The sequence below is a fragment of the Eptatretus burgeri genome, chromosome 11 (assembly GCF_056783735.1).
Source record: "Eptatretus burgeri isolate ZD-2024b chromosome 11, Ebu_testis_v1, whole genome shotgun sequence".
In the NCBI taxonomy this organism is placed as follows: domain Eukaryota; kingdom Metazoa; phylum Chordata; class Myxini; order Myxiniformes; family Myxinidae; genus Eptatretus; species Eptatretus burgeri.
In genome coordinates, this window is record NC_140971.1 from 91,179,075 (window position 1) to 91,203,931 (window position 24,857).

The 24,857-nt window shown below is 43.6% G+C and overlaps 1 protein-coding gene across 2 annotated transcripts in view; it reads left to right on the forward strand.

The window, feature by feature from the left end:
* The window catches only part of NOL6 (nucleolar protein 6), a 58,562-nt gene that overhangs the window by 2,898 nt on the left and 30,807 nt on the right, over positions 1 to 24,857 (forward strand). For both annotated transcript variants that reach the window (XM_085847342.1, XM_085847341.1), the window contains exons 3-17: positions 437 to 619; positions 809 to 977; positions 2,302 to 2,460; positions 2,817 to 2,977; positions 5,680 to 5,800; positions 5,906 to 5,964; positions 6,256 to 6,357; positions 6,501 to 6,616; positions 7,043 to 7,217; positions 14,899 to 15,021; positions 15,245 to 15,396; positions 17,439 to 17,514; positions 23,913 to 24,059; positions 24,249 to 24,366; positions 24,605 to 24,759. In XM_085847342.1, coding sequence (XP_085703468.1) covers positions 437 to 619; positions 809 to 977; positions 2,302 to 2,460; positions 2,817 to 2,977; positions 5,680 to 5,800; positions 5,906 to 5,964; positions 6,256 to 6,357; positions 6,501 to 6,616; positions 7,043 to 7,217; positions 14,899 to 15,021; positions 15,245 to 15,396; positions 17,439 to 17,514; positions 23,913 to 24,059; positions 24,249 to 24,366; positions 24,605 to 24,759 — 2,016 coding nt within the window. The remainder of the gene's footprint in view (positions 1 to 436; positions 620 to 808; positions 978 to 2,301; positions 2,461 to 2,816; positions 2,978 to 5,679; positions 5,801 to 5,905; positions 5,965 to 6,255; positions 6,358 to 6,500; positions 6,617 to 7,042; positions 7,218 to 14,898; positions 15,022 to 15,244; positions 15,397 to 17,438; positions 17,515 to 23,912; positions 24,060 to 24,248; positions 24,367 to 24,604; positions 24,760 to 24,857) is intronic.

Genomic DNA, 24,857 nt, shown 5'->3' on the forward strand with positions numbered 1-24,857 from the left:
AGGCAGGGTGATTTGCTTCATCAATGTTTGTGCCGTCCCTCGGATGGACGCTAAACCGGACGTTCCATCTGCTCGCGATAGTAGGTGGATGTTAAAAACCCACGGTGTCCTTTGAGAAGAGTCGGCGAGCTATCGCCAGCACCCTGAACAAATTCCAAATTCCTGTCCTGACTTTCTGAGCCTGATTGGCTGCGCCACCACAATCGTAGCTACTTCGGCAGCAAATCGAGCACGGTACACGACGATGATGAATGTCGTGAATTTTTCATCCCCTCTCATCGAGACGACAGTGTGGTTGTTTTTCTCCATTTTGCAGTCTTGTTGTTAAATTGCAATTTCGTTTAAAAAAAAAAAACAACCTGAAAATCAAAAATGAAGGTGTGACTGTTACAGTTGCATATATTTCATTGAGTAATGCATATACCGATGTGCTCAGCTCGACGACACGAGTTGGATTCCAGAAGGGGTGCGTGTCCCATGGCCTCCCGGTCCAGCACTCTCATCGGGTGGTCGAATGTCTCTTGGCCCACCAGCAGAAGTGAAAATCGTTGGTAGCTACGTTACCAGTGAGGTCATTCGGCCAGATGTCTGCATAGACCTGATGCTCACTATGCCCAAGGTATTTTAATCTTTAATCCTTGAAGCCAAGGCTCGTATAAACATTGATAATTGTTAAAGCTGTGTTGTACTGTAAAAGAGACAAGTATGGATATTCAACGACACTAACCAATCAAAAAAAAAAGTTTCGTACACCCCCCCCCCCTTTCCCCTGTAATTATGTGGCATGCAATCCCAATCTGACATGTAGGGTTCTCTGCAACGGAGAGATTATCTGAACCAGTGCTATCTGCGGAAGAGAGCTGTTTACTTGGCTTTCTTAGCCACACATCTAAAAGAGGAGCGCAGCCTGTGGACGCTCAAATACACCTGGCTATCAGGAAATTGCTTGAAACCTGCCCTGCTGATATCCTCCACAGGTGAGATGATGGCAAATGCGGCGGATGATCACCCACAACACCTTGTGATATCGAAGACGGTCTTATTGATTGCATGTATATGCCTGGTGTTGGCTTAATGGTTAGGGTGGTGGGCATGGGATCCTAGGATCCTGAGTTCAAATCCCCCTCGGCTGTTGAATTAATTCCAGGTGGGGTTGACTCTGTCTGTCATCCTTTTGAGGTCGGCAAAATGAGTGCCAGCATGCTGGCATCCTGTGTCGGAGTGGTGACCCATCCAGGATTGCGCCCAATAGCCAAGGAGACTGCTTAGGCAGCACCAAGGCTCTGCACAGCGTATGGTCCCACTGGATGGATGGATACCATGTAATCTTTGTTTGTATGTGGCACAAGGCTTTGTGGTTAACATCATTGACTGAGCATGTGGCTGTGCAACTGATGCAATGCCCTCTGCCCGTTAGGGTAGGAATTTGGAGTTTGTTCAGGGTGCCGGTGACAGCTGGCGTACTCTCCGCGAATTGCACTATTGGGATCTTTAACGTCCATCAACTAATGCCGGCAGACGGGACTCCCACTTTAATGTCCATCTGAAGGATGGCACACACGTTGATGAATCGCCCTGCCTGTGAAACACGGGGATGACGGTTTAGCCGGGCTGACATTCGAGGCGAGTGTGCGTACCTCTCGGCCATCCTATCAGCCCCATACCACGTAATGATGTCGCCCTAAAAACCAGAGCGACAAAATGTCGAGTCAAGCCTCTTGCTGAACAATATATCTACGGATCATTTTGTTTCACCTCTTATGAATTGGTCAACACTCACGTTACGTTTTTACCTCGCCCATCGAAGGTGGAAGGAGGTTATGTTTTCAACCCTGTCTGTCTGTCTGTCTGTCTTTGTGTGCAGGATATATCAGAAAGTTGTGCACGGATTCGGATGAGATCTTGTGGATAGGTTTGGTGTGTGACGAGGACGAACTGATTCGATTTTGGTGAAGATCCAGATCCGGCAACTTTAAATTTTTAAGTGATTCTTCACAACTGAGATATAGGGCCAAAAATTATACATACCATTATATCTCAAAAAGTTATGGACAGATTCGGACGAGGATAAACGGATTCGATTTTTGTGAAGACCCCCTCTTCCAGATGAAACAATTTAAGTGATTCTTCAACATTAAGAGATTGGACCAACAATGACGTATAGCATGCTATTTCAAAAATTTACTCGGCCCGATATGTTCTCCTGAATTAGGTATCTACAATGTCTTTCTCCCTCCATATGTGAACAACAACCGTTCTGCCGTGAACAGTGTGCTGTGCGTTTCTTCCTTGCGCATACAGGAAAAAACATTCGGAACGTCTCGTTTTGTTTGTTGCCGTGTGTTGATTTGGAGCGCTTCAAGCCATTGTGGTTGCACCCCGTCCACAACAATGTCCGTCCCAGTTGGTTATCTGCGGATACCCAAGACACGGCTGGTGCAACGGCTGCAAGTTCAACTGGTAATGAATTCGAAATTGTGTTGAAACTTGTGTCATAAAGGGGGACCTCTTTCAAACATTTCTCCCATCCATGGCCTTAATTTCTGATCTCCTATCCCAATCCCAAAGACCCCAAATCTTTCCATTTTGTTTTCTTTATATACTTGATGTATGCTCATGGAGAAGAGAAGTTTTTTTTTTGGTCTTTTACTACTCTCTTCTGCATCTCTGTCTGTACTTTGACCTGGTCGTTCATTGACGCTTCATATTGCCATTTGACCTGTTTTTCTAAAAGCGATCCAAATGGTGTTCATCTCCTTACCCTGTATATTCTGAGCAAGATTTTTGATTTAACTACCTTCAATCCACTTCCCCAGGTACATTGCCACCAACCCCATGCTACAACGCAGCTGTGCTGAATGACCTTTTCTTGGAGAAACACACGAGCTTCATTTTGGAGACCCTCTCCTCTGCATCGGGCTGCAGAGACGGGCTAATACTCACCCGTATCTGGCTTCACCAAAGGCAACTCCATCAGGTCTGAACGCTTGTTATCCCCACGCTTTTTGAAACAAAAAACCGGGGGGGGGGATATTGTAATCAGTTCCGTCTGTCTGTCCGTCACACCATCCCCTCCGAAGCAGTTGTGCAGAAATTCACCAAAACTTGTTGTTCTGATCAGCACATTAGCCAAGAAGGTGCGAGAGCAATATCATTTTTGGCCCTGCCGCTTTGGGGTGCGGTCAACAAAAATTCATTTACGGGTTTATTTTCAAACATTTTTTAAATTAGACTTTGTATATGTAATCCATCCATCCATTGGGACCATGCTCTGTGCAGAGCGTTGGTGCTGCCTAAGCAGTCTCCTTGGCTATTGGATACATTCCTGGACAGCTCGCCACTCCAACACAGGATACCAGCAAGCTGGCACTCATTTTGCTGACCTCGGAAGGATGACAGGCAGAGTCAACCCCACCTAGTGTTAATTCAACAGCCGAGGGGGATTTGAACTCGGGATCCTGGGATCCTAAGTCCACCACCTGAACCATTAAGCCAACACGAGGCATATATGCAATCAACATTGTGGGAAGTATGAAATATGTGAAGATTTTTGGGTTTTGATCCCTGGTGAATGCCGCAGGGGGTGAGAACTACAGGCGGCAAAACCGGGGTTGCGGGGGGGGGGGGGATTTTAAACCAAATTTTATTTTGCGTTGTTCATGGCAGAACTTTTTGCTGTCTTTCAACTTTGTTTTCGGTGGGAAACGGGGGGATTTTCAATGGCGTTCTGGACATCGACTTCGCTCTCGTGTTTTGTTTTCCAAAACCATCTTGTGTGAATTTAACCTGTCCATCTACTGATTGTAAAATATACTGTTGTGGTTTCCACCCGTTCGGCGTGCGGGCGACCGCTTCTAGCCAATGGCAGCCGCTCTCGCCCACCGAACAGACAAACCTAGTCGCAGCTTTCGGATCAACGCCGAAATCCAGCTACGGGTGTATCTTTAATCACGCCACAGCCTTGTCACACTCTACCCACGCGCTACAGGGTCCGATCGCCGAATGGTTGATTCACCTAATTAATCACACGGGCAGACTACCGAGAGACTGTACCTCAACGGGGCCTGCTTGGAAACGAGCCGCTAAGTAGCTCGCTCCGTTTGCGATTTGCCGAGTGGTGTATATCGCCAAGCCCCGCTGGATCCGATTCTTTTATCGGCTATTAAAAAGCCAGCTATATTCCAAACTCAATTATGGCAGTTCAATGAGGGAAAGGACGCAACGAACGGGTGAACATTTAAACGACATTTATTTCACACCCGTAAGCAGTGATGTATGCAACCAATGCAGTATACAAGCAATGCTATTAATGCAATGGGGGTAAGGGACAGGACACGAGTAACAAAAAGAATTACAACCGTCTATTTATTTACATGTACTTAACAGTTCTACTTAACGGACTTGGCGCCACATCATTCATGCAAAGAAAAACCCCAGAAAAGGCAAGGGGGCAGAACTGGACCTTGTGGGTCTTTAGTAGTCAAGGAGCTGTGTAGACGGAAAAAGCTCCGAGAGACCGTGCTGGTTACCTGCCGCCTTCGTGCCGACTCGCTGGGTGCTCCTCGGCGTCCCGTCCACACGGCAGCTGGCGTGACCGCGGCCCAGGCCTCGTGCGGCCCGGTCGATCGGGCCTAGTCGACAACGCCTCAGAGGAATGAACGGGCCTTTGCTCTCTCAGAGTTGATGCTCTCTTAAGAGCCCGTCCGTTCCTCAGCGTCGTTTGGACTGTTCTGGGGCCCAATCACTTCGGACCGTTATGCCGCTGGTTGGCGACTCCTCTCCCCAGCGACCCACAGTTCGGCACGGCACGGCAGGCTGCGCTCCAGGCTCCCGTCTCCTCTGCTCTCTCCAGCTCCTCACCGACTCCAGACTCCAGACTGATCCAGCTCCCAACGCGGCTTCACACAACTCCTGCTTGGCGTCTCTGCGTGCCCTTGTATTGGGTCCGTGAGGTGCGGTTTTGATCTCCGATCTCTCACCTCTGACCCCCCCTAACCCCCCGCTGGCTCCGCCCCTTTCTATCTTTTGATCCGATTTCGATGCGAAGCTCGGAGAGAGCGGACATGGCAGAGATCATCAGCCCCACGTGGACGTTGTGGAAATCACCGGCCCTCGTCCTAACAGGGAACCCCTGCGTCTGTCGGCGGCGATGCCGTTCATGGGGAACTCGCCGTGGCTGGCGCAAAGATGGTGGCGTTTGCGGAGATGAAGATGAGGCGATGCTGTTCGTTGTTGAGATGTGGTTTAGGAGATGGCAAGGAGATGTCATTGTGGAGAAGGTGGTTGTTGTGAAGGCGGTTGTGGTGATTGAAATGCGGTTGGTCCAAAATAAAGATAGTAAAAGAAAAACGGCTGACTCAAAGATCACAGCCCGGTTACACGAATAATAATACCCTTAGACATCGATGGGGTAATCTGTCTGAACACAGACTTATCGACATAACTGATCTAAGGACCTATATGGTGTCCTGTGAATTTCCACAACCGTAACAATATATTCAAACAACCTCGTTCATGAATGAGAGCATTTTTCAGTCATAGCACATCTTTGTGCATCAAAAGTAAAACGCTGTTACCGAAGGAAATAAAACTTTAGTTTTTGATTGTAAAATGCCGTGTGCCATGTGCACGCGTTATTTATTGATTTGTTTGTTTATTTATTTATTTGTTGTTTGACAGGGCCGTGGTGCTTTTAGCGGTTTCCTGGCAGCCATGTTGGCCGCGTATTTGGAATCGACGGGCCAACTCTCCCAAGGGTTTGACTCTTGGCAGGTTTTCCACTGTTTGCTATCACATCTCGGTATGTCTGCACTTGGGACCAGAAACTTGCAAAAGAAATTTGTTGTTGTTGTGGCTTTTCCTTATCGTACACTATTATGAAACTTGTCTTGTTTTTACCTTTTAGCTACTTCAGATTGGACCAAGCAGGGAATTACGTTTGTGAAGAATCCGGCGTCGGGCATGGTGAGGACATTTTGCACCAGTTCTGGTGTTGATTTGGAATGGGATATCAAGGCGATAGGTGGCAATGGTGACTGCAGGAAAGCTGCTTTGTTTTTGTTTTGTTTTTTGTTTGTTGTGAAACGGCTTGCTTTGGATGTTGATTCCTCATGACATTATTGATTGATTTCGAACACTTGGAACGTAGTAAGGTTGGTGTGATGCATTTCTTTTTGATGTTCTTGTAGTACAGAAACTACAACATAAATCTTTTGGACTTTCCAAGCATTGATTGAGATTCGTGTTCTTTTCCAGCCCCTCCTTCTGGATTTCCACACTGCTTATGATGTTGTGTTTGTGGATCCCACTGGCCATGTCAACCTGTGTGCTGATATGACAATAGCGACTTACCAAAGGGTAAGTTCCTCCTCGTGTTTCACCCTCAGTCTCTAATAGATCTTCTCGGCTTCAATTTCCCTTCTGTTATTTTTGGTAAAACGTCATGCTCAGTTTGTTGGTCTTCTCTGAGTATTTATATCACCTGTTCTTTGCCCATCAAGGTATCAAGAGAAGCCCAACATGCCTTGTCGGTTATTAAAGACTCATTAGCCAATCCTCTACAAACCCTTCTTCTGTCATCTTGCCCATTCGTTCTCTCCTTTGACCACATCTTCAGGTATGTACTCCAACGAGACACTCGTTCTGTCTTCATCACAGTACGTCCGAGAAATGTTTGGCATGGGAAGATGCAGTGATTACTCCATTGTTGATCAAAGCATTCTAAATAGCTACTGGTATGCCATTCTAATTGGTACATCGTTGCTGTCCTCTGTCTTGGCTTGCAAATGGCTCTTTCTTATCCATTTCTTAACATGTGAGTACAGACAATGACATTCTTAGGCTCTCGTTTTCCTTTGTACATTTGAGAAAACGTGAACACCTATTTCCAGAGCGAACCTTCGATTGCCTGGCATTTCCAACGACACTGTTATTTCTTCATTGAGTAGCTTCTGATTTCCAGCACTTAAAATAGTCGATTTTGCTTGGCATCACAAGGTCAGATGCATGAAGGCCTAACCACTGCACAATCGACCATTCTCAGTGTGAAGGCGGGACACATGGCCGCGGCAAGCGAACGGCTCGCGCCGAACAAAGCACGGCTGGATTGCGGGGGCGATTTTGTGGCTGCATCGCTGTCTCCACTGTGCCAACTGCTTTCCCGAGGTTTGGGTTCTCGGGTGCACCTTCTCGACCACATGTTGATTCCTCCACCACAGGTTTGTTGGTTTGTGGGCACCAGCAGTGACCACTATTTTTGTTGTGTGTGTGTGTGTGTGTGTGTGTGTGTGTGTGTGTGTGTGTGTGTGTGTGTGTGTGTGTGTGTGTGTGTGTGTGTGTGTGTGTGTGTGTGTGTGTGTGTGTGTGTGTGTCTGTTTGTGACTCTCTCCAGAGCATAGCTCCGTGACGTAGTTTGATGCGATCTTGATGAAACTTGGACACAAGCTAGATATCATGGACTAGTTGTCTTTTTGTATGAGGGCGTCACACGCCCCTTGTGGGCGGAGCCACGCCCACTTGAACTTTTTTTTTTTTTTTTCCTCACAATTTCATTTCCTAGAATCTGTGCGTAATGTCCATAAGTACAATATATAAAAAATCCGATTTTGATTTGGTCAATTTTGACGGAAGAGGTAGGTTTTTATGGTTGGGCTTCCTCAATAATGGCAGCGAACCATCGTCACCTCCCGGCTTGTTTTTACTAATCTTGTTACACCAACTTGACGCTGTCAATGGTGGATACATATTTATATAACCTTTTTTATGCCTCTACACCAAGGGTGTTGGAGGCATTATGTTTCCGGTTGTCCGTCCGTCCGGATTTTCGTTTACGCGATAACTCGAGAAGCAAATTGTAGAATTTCATCAAACTTGGTAAAAAGGTAAAGTAAGACAGGGCAATTAAGTGATTAGATTTTGGGCCAGATGTGATAAAGGTCAAAGGTCAAGGTCAAACTCTTAAATTTTACTGTTTAGGCCCTAACTTAAGAAATATTGGACAGAATTTCATCAAACTTGGTACAAAGGTAAAGTTAGACAGGGCAATTAACTGATTAGATGTTGGGTCAGATATGATAAAGGTCAAGGGTCAAATATGTCAATACGCAAGTGTTTGTGCGGGAGAGCGGAGGCATACCCATCGACTGTGCGCAGTCGAATTACTCTAGTTTTCTTTTGTTTTTTTTTCTTCCTGATCCTTTAAAGAATAGGTAGCCATCGTAGCAGACGAGAAATGTTGGTTGAACAGAATTTCTATGGTGGTTGTCGACATGTTTTTGGTTCACGAAAAAATATTTTCACAAAAAAAATAAGTGACCACTATATTCGTTATTGTTCTGTCTGTATGTCTGTATGTCTGTTGGGTAGTCGATCCAGTCGAAAAATAAAAAAATTTGAAATTTGTTCTACCCTTATCAGTTTTTCCGTCGATATGTTTGTTTGTCTGTCTGTCTGTCCCTCTGTTCGGTCCAGTGCTCCGTTAATACAATGGCGATTTCAATGAAACTTGGTTGGTAGGTTCATACCATGACCTAGCTGTGTGCAAATGAGAACCGTTGCTATGGACACCACCGTTGCCTAGCAACGGGACTTTGAAATTTTTGAAAAATCATTAAAAAAAAAAAATTCAAAAATCGGGCCACAAGCGACTGTGGGCAGTACATTCAGCCATATTGTCAAAAATTTCCAGCCGGATCCTATGAAAACTGTCGGAGAAGATAGACTTTGAATGAACCCTGGTCGAAAACAATAAAAAAACGAAGTTCATTATATCTCAGACTATAAGTCAGATATACATGAAACTGGTATGGTATGTCCTAGTTATGTGTGAGAAAGAACTGTTGCTATGGGCCCCTCTGTTGCCTAGCAACGGCCGAAAAACCTCTAAATGTGGTGGTATTTTAATGAAAAAACAATCTGCAGCATTAACCCTTGAAGCGAGAATCATGAATTTTCTTGTGCTTAATCCTTAGGTCATTCCCCATCGAACAGGCCCATCGCGTCAGGTTCTATTGGGTAGGCGACTACCCATGTCCGCCTACCGGCTTGTCTGTCTGTCTGTCTGTCCCGAGCATAGCTCCATGGGTTTTTATCCGATCCTGATAAAATTTTGGTGGGAGGTTTATATCATGATCTAGTTGTGTTTTCCTGAGAATGGGCGTGGCGCGCCCATTATGGGCGGAGCCACGCCCAAAAAAACGTGTTTTTAGGGGGTAGCCGATTTCAATTTGCATCTTCTCCTCGGGGGTTTGTCGAATCTGACGGGTTTCGGTATTTGGTTCACCCAATAGCACCTGCAGAGCCCCACAGAGCTCGATTTTTTTTTTCATTTTCATCCCAAGGTCAAGGCCACAAGGTCACGAACTTAGAAAATTGCGAATTGTGTTTTTAGGGGGTAGCCGATTTCAATTTGCATCTTCTCCGAGGGGGTTTGTCGAATCTGGCAGGGGTTTCGGTATTTGGTTAGCCCAATAGCACCTGCATAGCCCGACGGAGCTCGATTTTTTTTTTTTTTTCGTCCCAAGGTCAAGAAGGTCAAGGTCACAAGGTCACGAACTTAGAAAATTTCGAATTTTGACATAAAAATCATACGACCGCCAAACTTTGAGAGCTATGATAACAATATCTTTTATGCATAATATTGAGGTCATTCCCCACCTAAAGTCTTGAAACCATTTTGCTCTATCTCAAACACCTTGCCCGTGGCGTCCCCTTCAAGTTTGTTTTTACGCTGATTTCATCAAAGTATGGATAACCCGATGAATGCGAAATGCCATATAGCCTATATGACGTTATATTGTTCCCGGAATGTTCCAGAGGAAGTTTTGCACCAAAGGTCATAATCCTTAACCTTTGACCTTTAAAGTTCACAAAGGTCAAATTTTTAAAGTTGTGCGAATCGAACCGGGTTTTCAACCTTCTTCGACGAACTAACTCCAATAAGCTATAGCACGTATCCTGTTTCCTTATTTTAATGTCCACAACATTGTTTTGTGACCTTTAAAGGTTATGCAAAGGTCAAATTTTGAAAGTTGTTGAACGAAACCGGGTTTTCCACATTTTGCAGCTAATAACCCGTCACTCGTACCACATCATGTTGATCATTTTTTATAATTTGGTCAAACATTATCACATTGTCTCATCCTTGACTTCTGAAACAATCGACATCGTCAAATACCGCTCGTGAACCATCGTCGTCTTCAGACTTGTTATTCTTTAGTTTCAATTGTATTCTTTGTAAAGACACGTCAATTAATATGATGAGAAAATTTTAAACGATCTTTGAAAGGAAGAACTTAATTTTATTTTTCAATTTTTTTCAGAATGTATAGTTAAGGATTGTTACCATGTATTCACGAAAATAATCATTTTCAAAAAACACCTTCGAGCCCGATAAATGGAGAAGACAATCGCTTGTTAGCTATTATGCACATTCTTTGGAAGCACTCTGCTTCAATTATTGTAAATGAAGAACATTCTGGATGTTGTGTAGCTTGTGCATGAAACAACACAGGAAGAAGGGTTCAGAGGTTTCTTTTGAGGGGGGGTGTTTTTTTAACTTCCCAAAGGACTCTGTGATAAGAAACGTTTGAAGACGAGATATTAAACAGAAGACCTTCACTGCAATGGGGGAGCAGAGCAGTGATTGCTATGAAAGAAATATTGAAAATCTGGCAAGTATTGGCTGCTACAGAGGAATAACCTTCAGAAGGTATTCACACCCCTCAACTTTTTTAAATCTTGTTTTACAGCCTGAATTTTATAATGGATTAAATTTAAGTTTTTTTTGTCACCAATCTATACAAAATACCCCATGATAACTAAGTGAAAACATGTTTTGAGAAATTTTTACAGATTAATTATTAAAAATGAAAAGCTTGAAATGTCTTGAGTCAATTCAACCCCTTTGTTATGACACTCAAAATTTAGCTCATGTGCATCCAATTTCCTTTGATCATCCTTGAGATGCCCCACCAACTTGATTGGAGTCCACCTGTGGCCATTTCAATTGATTTGACATGTTTTAGAAAGAAAGACACCTTTCTGTATAAGGTCCCACAGGTGACTCTGCATGTGAGAGCAGACACTCCACCACGGAGTCCAAGGAACTGTCCATAGAATTCTGAGATAGAATTGTGAGGAGGCATAGATCTGGGGAAGGGTATAAAACAATTTTTTGAGTGTGGAAAGTTCCCAAGAGCACAGTGAGCTCCATCATTAGGAAATGGAAAGAATATGGAATGACCCAGACTCTTCCTCGAGCTGGCCGTCCAAGCAAACTAAGGAATGGGGAATGAAGGACCTTGAGTAGGGAGGTGACCAAGAACCCAATGGCCGCTCTGACAGAACTACAGGGTTCCTTGGTTGAGATGGGAGAACCTGTCGGAAGGACAACAATCTCTGCAGCACTTTACAAGTCCAGACTTTATGGGAGAGTGGCCAGACGGAAGCCACTCCTGAGAAAAAGGCACAGGACAGAATGCCTGGAGTTTGCAAAAAGGCACGTGAAAGACTCTGAGAGCATAAGGAAAAAGATTCTGCGGTCTGATGAGACTAAAATTGAATTCTGGCCTGAATGCAAAGCACTACATCTGGCGGAAACCGAGCACAGTTCATCACCCATCTAACACCATCCCTTCTGTGAAGTATGGTGGTGGCAGCATCATGCTGTGGAGATGCTTTTCAGTGGCAGGGACTGGGAGACTTGTAAGGACAGAGGAAGCAATGAATGGAACCAAATACAGGAAAATCCTTGAGGGAGAACCTGCTTCAGAGTGAGAAAATACCTTAGACTGCAGCAAAGATTTACGTTCCAATAGGCCAATGACCCCAAGCATACAGCCAACGCAACACTGGAATGGCTTCAGAACAAGAACGTGAAAGTCCTTGTATGGCCCAACCAAAGCCCAGACTTGAATCCCATTGAGAATCTGTGGAAAGACTTGAAGACTGCTATTCACCGATGCTCCCCATCCAACTTGATGGAGCTTGAGCAATTCTGCAAGGAAGAATGGAAGAAAATCCCCAAATCCAGGTGTGCAAAACTAATACAGACATACCCAAGAATACTAAAAGCAATAATCGCTGTCAAAGGCGCTTCGACAAAGTATTGACTCGGGGTTGAATACTTATCGATGCAAGACATTTCAGCTTTTCATTTTTTTATGAACTTGTAAAAATTTCTAAAAACATGTTTTCACTTTGTCATTCTGGGGTATTTTGTGTAGATTATTAAAGAAAAATTAAAATTTAATCCATTTTAAATTCAGGCTGTAACACAACAAAATGTGACAAAAGTCTAGGGGTGTAAATACTTTCTGAAGGCACTGTAGGTGGTAAATTGAACCAGACATCGCTATGAAAATGATGTTGAAAACGGAATTGCCCACGAGATCATTATTGACAGATTTTCACCCGACCACTGTGTCTAATGGTGTGCTCAAAACGACAATGTTGTGATGTGGATTTTTTCCTCCACCACTGAAGGTGAAGGTTATGTTTTCACCCTTTTCTGTCTGTCTGTCTATTTGTGTAGAGGCTAAGCGCATGTAAGTGGTTACCACTCTGTTTCAAAAATGTCAAAAAATTAAGTTTGTTCCATTGCCTTTTCACTACATTTTCCTGAAAGTGTAAGTCTGAGTTCAGAACAAAAAACCTTATAGCTTAATTATATATATATATATATATATATATATATATATATATATATATATATATATATATATATATATATATATACCGAAATATGATACTTTGAAGAAGGGGTACCGATTCTGATGGTTTTGCGAGTTTTCAATGAAATTACCTAATTTTTCTTTTTTGGCAAAATAAATGAAGGTCATATTATGTAACTCATTCTAGCAACTAATCTAATAATCAAAATACCAATTTCTGGGATTATTAAGAAATACTACATCCCTATTTTTTTATTATTGCTCTATTCAGTGACTGTCAGATGCTGAAAAGCACTAAAAGAGAGAAGATTAATCGAACAAATTCTTGGACGTAAATTTTCAATTCAATCATTTCTGGGAGTAACAAAAAGCTCTCCAAATTCTCCAAAACTGTTTTAACTGCGTTCTAAATTAATAAAATATTTTTTAAATACCTGGAAAAAAATTTAATTTTTTTTTAAGAAAATTAATTTTTTTAATCAAATTCAAAAAAGTGTGACGTGCAGTCGGACAAAAATGCAAAATTACTCAAAACCAAAGCCATGCATGTTTTCAAAATATTTTTTAATACTATTATATCTATATCACTGTGCCCCATTTGTAAATAAATGTTAGTGAAAATAATCTGATGCACAGAAGAATAAAAGCATTTTTATAAAAAGTGACGTGCAGTCGGACATTTGGGTTGGAAAGTTCGGTCAAGCCGCTATAATTAAGTATCCACCCGGATTATCTCAATTTTTTTTTGCATTGATTATTCGTAATAAGTTGAATAATTTAAGACACGTAAATATGAGTTATTGATAAACTAGTCATTTTGTTAGGGGATTTCTTAGTCTCAGGCTCTAAAAGGGCAATAAAACAAGAAAAAATAAAAATATGCCAGAATGTGCATATATCATGCGAATCCACCACTGACTGACACAAATGCTGATTTTCTCAGACGGTGGTTGACAACCTTTTGATTAGATGAGAAATTTCTTGTAGAATGTTTTATATGTTGTATTTTTGCATGGTCTAATATATGTCATATTTTAAGGTGAAACAAGAAAAAGGCCAATACTGGGCATGTATATTCAATAAAAATCCTGTAGATTCAGTAATATACATCATTGACCCATGAACCTATATATTTTAAGGTCCTGTGGAACACTGTCTGTGCAATGAACCAAATTTCATGACCAGTAGTAGTCTTTGTGACTTTCAAAAATGCCACTAAAGTCAGTGTATGCCCTAAAATAGGGGTGGTAACCACTTACATGCGCTTAGCCTACAGGATATCTCAAAAGGTTGTGGACGGATCCGGATGAAATTTTGTGGACAGGTTCGGTGTCTGACAAGTACGAATTGATTAGATTTTCGTGATGATCCGGATCCGACTACTTGAATTTTTAAGTGATTCTTCAACATTGAGAGATAGGGCTAAAAATGATATTTAGCGCGATATCTCAAAAAGTTGTGGATGGATTCGGACAAAACTTGGTGGACAGTTTGGGTGTGTCGCAAGGATGAATTGCAGGCATGCACACACACCCCACAGACTCATTTGTACCACATCTGTCTGTGCTGACTACATACCTCTTCGTTTTCAGCAACTGCCAACCATTAATATATTGCAGCAACTATTAGTATATTTAGTTTTTATATTTTGTAATGAAAGTAGATCGCACAAAATGGGAAAAAGAAAACTGCGTACATAATTGCCAAAAAGAAAAAAGAACCCCTGTGGACTGTCACCAAGATTTGCAAAAAGCAGGTTATAGAGCATGGCGTTGCGCTCAATTAACTGACACTTTCTGCACACTCCTTCATCTTTTCCTCATTCAGTATAATCGTCCAAACAGGAGAAAAAAATTAAGCTCAATGCTTTGCTCAAATAAATACACTTCATTATAAAAATCGCTAATTTGTTAAAATTTTCAGATTTCGCTCCAGATTTCAACATTTATTTAGTCCACAAGATCCGATTCTCAAATCAGATGTGTAATATTTTTATTAAATACTTCAATTAGTTTGTGAGAGTAGATCATGTTTCCAAACCAAGACATGTTTGAATGGGCTGAACAATTTATCAATTGATACATCAAGTGTGCAGGAGGGAGGGGGGATACGTGGAATAAGGGAGGATGAGGTAATTATGATTCAAGTTACCATCATTCATTAATATTAAGCTTTTGGTTTTTTTCATGTCAAACTTCCTTTTGCTTTTGCTTTTTTTTTTTTTCAGTGGGAGCTCAAGGACCTGCCCCCTTCGCCTGATTATATGGGCACCGTCACCTTTGGCCTGACCTTTAACACAGCTTGTGCATTTTCTGTTCTACAACGTGGCCCAGAAGGCGATATGCCAGAGGTCTGTTTGACAGTGTCAGATTAGCAAAACACAAGTTTTTGTTCGTGGATTTCAAGAAATGTGATGTTCTGGCTAAGGGAGGGTAAGGGTGTGAAAGTTAGGGTTGTAGGCATTCATTCAGAAGCAATGTGATATTTTTCAAAAGGTTACTTCTACATATTTCCCTCCTGCCCCCTCACCACCCTCCCATTGAATTCCCCACATTCCCACACCAACCTGTCAGGCCAAGCCATTCAGAGAGTTATGGGGTCCACGTGCAGAACTACGCCGATTTCCAGATGGTGGCGTGTGTGAGGCGGTCCTCTGGTCTCCAGGAGTAACAGTTGCTCATCGTCGCCTGGTACCCAAACTCATCGTGGAGCACCTGCTTTACTTGTACGTTTTTCAGCAGCTATCACTGAACTATAAAAATCGCAACCAAATGTTCTTTAAATTTCCCTGTTAAAATGTTTCATTGGCTTGGTGTTGTCAAACATGCATGTACACTTAATAAACTAGCATGAAAGAGGGCAAATGATTAGATTGGATTCGATTGACCAATCAATGTGAAGACTACCAAACTGAGTTCTACAATCCATAGAGCTATCTCGAATAAAATTAACAACAGCAATGTTAAAACCAGCTTTCTAAAAGCTTCTTTCTTGAACGTGTTAATGTATTAATGGTGTCATCATCATGACAAAATGGCTGAGAGGATGGCCTCGACTCTAGAGGTATGCACACTCACCTCCAAGCTATCTGGCCTGGGTTTGAATCCCGACCCAGCTACAAACTGTCATCCCGGTGTTTCACAGGTAGGGGGATTTGTCAGCGTGTGTGCCATCCTCCATATGGACGTTAAATGGGAATCCCATCTACCGACATTTGTTGGTGGACATTAAAGATCTCATGGTGTCCTTCGTGGAGAGTAGGCGAGCTGTCACCAGCACCATGAACAAATTCCAAATCACTGCCCTAACTACTGCTGGGAGAGGGATGGCAAACTGACCAGCACACAGTATGGGACAAAGGATATTACAAATGCAAGATTGCTAAATACAACAATCTAAATGCTAAATCCCAATGAATAGCTCAACGGCAGCTTCAAAAATTAATTTTAATACCAAAGGTGTAACGACCCTCAAAGTTAACTTCAGTGCACTTAGCTCAATGTTGCCCTGGATGTGGGATAGCTTGGGTTCATTCTCACAGGCTCATTTCCATCATGGAATATGAAAGTGTTATTTTATAAGAAAAATAATAACAAAAAGAAAATTAAATGTGTTCCACCTGTGCTGCAGACCAATTGTAGCAATAATCCACTCGTCTTGCCTCAAAACTCGAGGGGAAAATGTGGCACTTGGAGCTTGCAAACCCCGGAGAGAGAGCAGGATTGTGGATCATCACTACCATGCCATGTTTTAGTTGCTATGTTCAACCACCCCAACGTTGCACTGCCGTGACCCGTGCGTGTGCATGAGGTTGTAGAATGGCGCATCCGAGTGCTGGGGTCCAATTACATAGCCGGCTTTGTGTTCTTGAAAATGTGTCCTCCGCACAGGAGGTTGAAATCGACAAGAATACAATTTATTATTTATTTACATGAGTAATTTTATTATCTCGTAAATCTCATTTTGGATTGTATTTGTGAACTCCATCCCAGAGTTGGTTCGCTTGACCACTCTTTTTGTGATCCGGGAAAGAAGTCGAGGCTCGTGTAGTTATGGACGAAGCTTTGATATATCATGTCCGGGAAATAATACAATGTCGAGGATCGTGTAAGAACTAATACACAGAACATATAACAAGGTGGGAAACAAGAGGGGCGGGAGAGGAAAGCACAAAGCAGGAGGGAACAGAGACAATATGACATCGAAACAGAGACATGGGGTAAACAAGATGGTACTACAGGGACTTTCAGGAAGGAAAACATGGAATTTGAAGGAGGTGGGTTTGGAGTGGATTAACGGGGGTAGAAAAGATCGTGGTTTTGGATGGGCGAAGATATCGGATCATGGTGAAAAGCTGTTTTGAAGACCTGGATGGAGGAGTGGGATTGAAGAGAGTGTGGGAGTTTGTTCCAGAGGTGGGAAAAAAGATGAATGAAAGAGTGAAGGTGAGCAGTGAGTCTGGATTTTGGTAATTTTACCAGAAGAAAGTTTTTGCTGAACATTGAGCACTCTGTGGAAATATAGGGTGGACAGATCAGAGACAGAGCAGGGGGGGACAAGGCTGGAGAGGAGACTAGAATACAGAAAGACCACCGACCTGCCTCCGGTGAGAGGGTGAGAGACCCAAAGACTCAGCTTTGGGAGAAATGCGAAAATAATTTGTTTTCTTAATTGATTGATTTGATCAGGAACTGTGTTTGCAAATGCCTTGATCATGTGTTTCCTCTCTCTGATTTTTCTCTTTTGTTTCTGACTTCCTGACCACAGGCATGGAGACATTCCTGCATCAGCCATCACATATATGGGAGGTTTTCTTGATCCGATCTTGCAATCTCGCATCAAGGTGGGGATTGTTGTTTTTTTTTTTATCATCGTTCCATTGTTAACTAGAACAGTACTCGGGGGAGTGCATAGCCTCCACCAGGCTGAACAGGTTACATTTTGTATCCCACTGATAGGCCGGATCTAGACCTAAACTAAAATCGATTTGACTTGTTATTATCACCCAACAAACTCATCCACCTCGTTTTGTCATAACTCGCTCACAACTTTTTAATATATCATGCTATGTATCGTATTTGGCTCCATCTCTCAATGATGAAGAATCACTTAAAAAAAAAAAAAACCTCTTATCCAGATCTGGATCTTCACCGAAATCGAATCAGTTCATCCTTGTCACACACCCAACATGTCGACCAAGTTTCATCCGAATCCGTCCACAACTTTTTGAAATATCCTGGTCACAGACAAATGGGTGAATGCATAACCACCGTCCACCTTTGGTTGTGGAGGTAATAACCCCTTAATGCTTATTACCCTCGCCGAAGGAGAGGATATTGCGTTTGGGTCCGTTTGTTTGTCTGTCTGTCTGTCAGTTTGTTCGTCTGCACAGAACTTTAGTGTTTTTCTCTGCAACGGCTTGTCGGATTGAGACAATTTTCACCATGGGAGCTACCAATTTCAGACTACTCATGGAAAATGTTTTAATTATGACGTGATAGCTCACGTGGTGTGGCAGCCATGTTGGAAAAATGGAAAAATCTTTGGACCTCTGTGTGTCTGAAACTGTACAAAGGAAAAAAAAATTGAAACTTGGCACATGGCAAGCACTCCTCATGGAGAACAAGTATTTTTTATGACTTCATTGGCGCCTTCGTTATAACGTTATCATTGCACATGTAGAATGCCACATCTGATCAGTATGACAATTTTTGAGGGGCGTCTTGGGATAAAATGGTTCACAGAAAAAAAAAATCGATGATGTCATCGATCACGTGATTTGGCAGCCATATTGTTGTTTTATTTATAAAACCTTCAAAAATCTTCTCTGAAGTGGCTGAACAGATCGAGGCAAAACTTTACACGTATGACTGCCTATCCATGAGGAATAAAAGGTTCACACATTGGATGTCAAAGGTTACATGGTTTGGCAGCCACATTGGATTTACCCTAAAACCTATAAAAACAAGGACAAATGTGTCCAAGAGCAGCTTCCTAAAGGTTTTGTCGGCTAAAAAAAACAAAAAACACCTTCCGAAATTGTCACGTGCCTTGATTTTAAGCCAATAGCGAGACCCGTCATAGTGGATTTACGTATTTACGAAATATAGTGTATTTACGAAATTACAATATATTAAATGGAATAATCTTTAAATAGTAACGTGAACTTTTCGAAACTTTAAACCAAATGTCCGAATATATTGTTGTGGTTGAGGAAATTCGCAAACCACCATTCAGGTCCCGTAGGTGAGATATCGCTGTAAGTACATGTGTAGTTAGCCCCAAACCCGTTGTTTAGAGGGAATAAATGTGATTCATTCGGGCTGCGACCCTTTAAGATAGCCGTTTTTCTGTTCTATCTTTATTTTGAACCAACCACGTCTCAACCTCCATCACACAACAACCACCAACCGCAACGCCGCTTCACAACAACAACAACGCCAACAGCCACGACCTTTACCTTCACAACTCGCTCTCGCAAACATCGCATCACTGCCATTCCAAGCATCGCCATGGCCATCACCTCCACAATAAACCCTCCACTACCTTCACCTCTCCTCCTTCTGCCGCCATTCCCACACCGCTTGTGGGCACCGAGCGTCAGGCTGTCCTGGCCTCGTGCGGGACGCGCGCTGAGCCATGGGTGCAAAAAGCGGCCTTTCCGAGGAAAGGTCGGATCAGGAATGATACACGCCCACTTCCGATCCGTCCAATCATTAAGCGCGGGGCGATTTGGCCCCGCCTCCAGGCGCGTCGGAGTAGAATCGATATATGCAAATTCGAGGATCAGGGGAGGTTCACGCCCACTTTTCCTCCATCCAATGGGCGAGCGTGGCTCCGCCCTCGAGCTCATCCTGATCCGGAAATTTGCATATGGGTTCTCCTGCCGCACTATAAAGCGCCGAGCGCGGGGCGAATTCAGTCAGTTTTGTTTTGGGTCGGAAGCAGTTGGAGGCAGTTTCTGTTTTGGGCTCGGGCGAGTTGGAGAGGTGTGGCGGCGGTGGAGTGTGGCATCAGCAGTCAAGACGGGTCTGGAGGAGAGTCGGTCTGTCGGGGTTCGGAGTCTGTCGGGGAGCTGCAGAGAGGGGAAGCCGGGAACGCGGTCAAGGTCGCAGTGGAGTCGCTCATCGTGGGACCCAAGCACGCCAGCTATCCTCTTTCCCCAGAGCATCAACAACCCCCCTGTTTCCCCCCGCGCTGAGATAGTGCGAAAAGGGGGCCCGTTCCCACCCCATTCCAAGCAGTGCCAACGAAACCCGCGGAGGAGCGCGAAGTCGGGGCACCGCCGCGACATTTGCGGCTCATCACAAGACGGGTAGGCTCTACCCGGTCTCGCGCCCCCAGGCCCGTCTGCCCCCTTGTCGTAGAGGGTGGCCCTTTTCTTTTGCTTTTGAGTATATGTGTTGTCGGCGCCGTCTGTAAAGTAAAACTGTGTAAGTGTTGCCGTGTGCTCGCGTAGTCGGTAATAGATCTGCATTGTTGTGTTCCTTTTATTACATTTGCTTTTGGTGCATAATTGTTGTAATTGTATATGTGTGCTTTCCGTTTGCCGCGGAATAAATGTGCCTGATGTTGAACTGTTTTTCCCGTTTCGCTTCGTCTTTTCTTTAATTGAATCTCCATCTTACTTCACGTAAAGGGTTGGTAGTGGGCTAAATACGCCCGATAACACTGAACAACAAAAATTTTTTACTGGAGATGTGTAAAGTGATTTAGACTAATTTGGGTACGCTGATTTCAAAAATCATAACCATTTTGCTGTATCACGTCAGGATTTTCAGTAACAGAAATATTCCCATTGCCTAGAAGTCAGGATTTCAATGAAATTTACAAAAATTCATTTATTCATTTATTTCATCATGAATGCTTCAAAATTATAGAAATTACAGAAAAACTCCACTAGAATGTAATTAAAAATGCTTTAGGCATTTGGCTTTGCGTTTGTGCTGCTCTGTGTCAGTTTCACGATGCAGGAACCAGCAGAAATCGCCCATCATGTTCGGGTTCTGCCGCCCTTGGTAACGCGTCTCCATGAGTGAAATCTCTTGGTGGAATCGCTCGCCGTGCTCGTCCGAGACTGCTCCCAAGTTGTCAGGGAAGAAGTTCAGGTGCTGGTGTAGGAAATGGATTTTCAGGGACATCCTGGAGCCAAGTTTCCTGAAGGACTCCAGCAGCTGTTGCACTATTTCTTCATAGTTGTCCGCGCGCTCGTTCCCCAAGAAGTTGTCCGTCACAGCTTTGAAGCTCCTCCACGCTGCCAGCTCTTTGGGGTTTAGAGTTGTCGGAAAAGTTTCGTCCTTCATAATCTGTCGGATTTGCGGTCCAACAAAGACACCAGCCTTGATCTTGGCCTCCGACAAGGTGTTGCCAAACCTTTCCTTGAGGTATTCAGATCCCACGCCCATTCAGATCCATTGCCTGTACAAAACTTTTCATCAAGCCGAGCTTTATGTGGAGTGGTGGAAGGAAAACCTTGGCTGGGTCGACAAGGGCGACATGCTTCACGTTGTGTCGACCAGGTACATGCTCTCTTCGCTCTTCCCAATCTTTCTTCGTCCAGTGATTCTTGTCGTCTCTGCTATCCCAGAGACAAAGGAAGCATACATGTATTTCGTGTAGCCTGACTGCACGCCTAACAACAGCGCCACCACTTTCAAGTCTCCGCAGATGTGCCAGTTGAAGTCATTGTACTTGATGGAATCAAGCAGCTGCCGCATAGTCTCATAGGTCTCTGTCATGCCGAACGCGTGAGCCAGTGGGACTGATGGTTTCTCGTTGCCATTGTGGAGCAAAACAGCCTTCAAGCTGTTCTTCCCCGAGTCAATGAAGAGGCGCCAGTCTGCAGGATCGTGATCACACCCAAGTTCTTTCAACAGACCGTTGATGTCACTGCAGAATGTCATCGTGTCTTCCATCTCAAAGAACTCAGCCATGTCTCTGTGACGTGCTCTGAACAAGGATATCTTGGTGTTAGGTTCAAGTAGATTCCACTGCTGCAGCCTTGATCCAAGCAGCTCTGCCTTCGCCTTTGACAGCGAGAGATCTCTTACAAGATCATTTAAGTCTCCCTGGTTCAGAAGGTGTGATTCTTGAGTGTCGGGTTCAAAAGGTTCATCATCAACATCCTCTTCACCACTGCTTACAGCTATGTTCTGATCAGCTGGAGGTGTTGGAACGGGGTTCTCGTCATCATGAGGCACAGGTTTACGAGCAGAGACGCAGTCAGCGTACTTGATGTGACCTTTATTCTTCTTGTTGAAGCCGGCGATGCTTGTGCAGCAGAAATAACAATCATCATGATGATTCTGCGGCTCACGCCATATCATGGGCACCGCAAATGGCATGCTCGCGCGCTTGCCCACCAACCACTGAGTCAAGGTTGTGTGACAGCTTGGGCAGCAGATGTGTGGTGCCCAGCTCTGTTCTTGGTCCTCCACCTTACACCCTAAGTAGTGAAAGTAGGCGGCCTTCATTTTCACTGCTGTAGATATACTTCGCTGTTGATCTTTTTTGGTATACCGACCACAGACATAACAGAAGTTGTCAGGATGATTGGTACAGGAACGCCTACTCATCTTTATCTGAAAGAAAGAAATATAACACAAGTTAACAACAATTGTACGAAATAGACATGTTAAAGACATATGTAAATTTCATTGAAATCCTGACTTCTAGGCAATGGGAATATTTCTGTTCCTGAAAATCCTGACGTGATACAGCAAAACGGTTATGATTTTTGAAATCAGCGTACCCAAATTAGTCTTAATCACTTTACACATCTCCAGTAAAAAAAAATTTTTGAAATTTGTTGTTCAGTGTAATTAATCGGAACCGTCGAGGTCGACGATATAACACCGCTCGGTTATCCCGATAGTACGGAACGGGTCGCTTAAAGTGGCCCGTGTCCGAAGTCGACCTGCGGCGAGGTGCGATCGCCCGGTCTACCCTCCGTGTGGGTACTTAGGTAGGTCGAATTTGGCGAACAACCCTATCCCACGCGGGGGGCCGGTTGGCACGATCGTGGTGAGGCCGAAAGGCCCACCCGTGACTAGTTCCCGGCGTTAGTCCGAGAGGGTCACGACGGAATTGTCCGTCCGGTGGGCGACGTGCCGCGATTCGAGTTACGTGGCCGCTCGCACGCCGGCCGGCGCGAATTCGCAACAATATTTAAAAGTTCATGATAGACGCTCTCAAAAGGCACCGTCAATGCTAGGATGTGAACAAGTGTTTAGTATTTAAGGGGATCCGGATCGTGTATGGAAAAGAGCCGAGTCCTAATATAAAGGTTTTGTCTTCACAAGAAGAAGAACAACAACAACAACAACGCCGAGCTCTCTTAGAGCAGCGTTCGCTACGCGAGACGCTGCAAAAAATATTTTTCTCCAGAACGACTGGACAGATCAAGGGGAAACGTCACACAAATGTTCCCAAAGCCATGGGTGTACATGTTTGTTTAGGAATAATTGAATAGTCACATGGTTTGGCAGCCATATTGGATTGAAAAAGATATTAAATAATGTTTTCTCTGGAACCGCTTAATCAATCGATGTGAAACCTCACAATTATGATCTAGTAGTGATGAGAAATTCATGTTTTAAATTTCAACTTTATTGGATAGATGGTCTGGCAGCCAGAATTACTTAATTTTTTTAAGTGGGTTCTTTTGGATTTTTGTTTTTATTCGGTTCACTTGGTTGTGCCTGGATGGGTTTGGGGGTAGCGGAGTAGCCCCTCAAATGTGAATCCTATCCAGTTTCCTCCTGATGACTTAATCTTGCTCTTTGCTTGTTCGGGTTCCTTCTGATTACTCCAATGCAGGACTGTACCTATTTGGTCTTCCATTTGATTTGAATTTAATTAATTTCAATCCCATTCTGAATTCAATTGAATAATAATGAAAAATGTCATGGGTCAGGGTCAGCTGTCCGATCGAAGAGGGACATCTTGGTACCTCGTATTTACTGCCAGCAGTTATAAAGTGGCAGTGCTAGTTATGTCTCTTATTAATTACATAACACACTAGCACACAAACACCACACATAACAAGTCCGAGCGAGGGTCTGCAATCTCTGATTGCTCTTTTTCTTGTTTTATATTTGTCAAAATTTTGTGGTGGTTATGAGTATGGACAACTTATTTGTTTCTCCCTCGTGGGTTTTATTTTATTGCTCAAGGTGCTCTTGCTTTCACTGTCTAACACCATTTATTTTTTTTCTGTAAAACCAAAATTTTATCTTTTAGGGTGCCAAAGAAGGAACAGGTGAAGAACAGCTGACCTCCATCATCCAAACGTTTGATGAACTTTGTCGGCAGCTACGGGGTTTGGAGGGTCTTCCTCTGGTTGTCGCAACAACAGTGGGAACACACCCAGCACTGAGATATACTGAGGCAAGTTTGGAAGTAAATGGATTTTGAGAGTCTGAATCTTTCGTGGATAAATGAATTGATCTGAGTTGCTGTTTTAAACTATGAGCAACTCCATTGTGCTTGTTTTCTTTTGTTCATCTGAGCTCACATCATTATTTGTAAGGCCTCATTACTTGCGTCCTTCCACTTTCCCATGCATTATTTCATTAGGTTTTTCCACCTCACCCGACCTGGCTGGATCCAAAGAGCTGCTGTACCTCTGGCAGCTGTGACTCACTCGCTCCAGACTCCCACAAACCTTGCCCGGCCTATGTTCCAGCCATCACTGGTAATTACCATATTATATTCTAATGTGGGCGTTCATGCTGAATTTACTGTAAAAACAGACCTTTTGACTGAGGACATTTCAGATATCATGATGGGGTAGTTTAGTTGTAGTTGCTTCAGATTCCCAGGTGGTGGCTCTGTTGTGTTAGGAAGACATCTCGGCACTTCACAACACGTTGATGAATCTTCCTTGCACCCGTTCTGTTGTAACTTTAATGCTGGCAATTCTGGACTTCCAGCCCAGCTAAGGTTGGAGGGAAGTGGACGCTGGCCCACCTGTGTGTCAGCCATTGCTCGCATTCGTGCTGCATTCCACATCCGATTGGCTACTCTACTCCGTCAATCACATGCACTTGTCTGCCAAGTCAGCCAAACATATGTGGATGTTTACAAGGTAAGAGGTATGTGCATGGAAATTGTAACCTTTATGCTTTTCAAGATGTTGAATACCAGTATTTTAAAATTAAAAGGTACATGGTCACTTCTTGATCG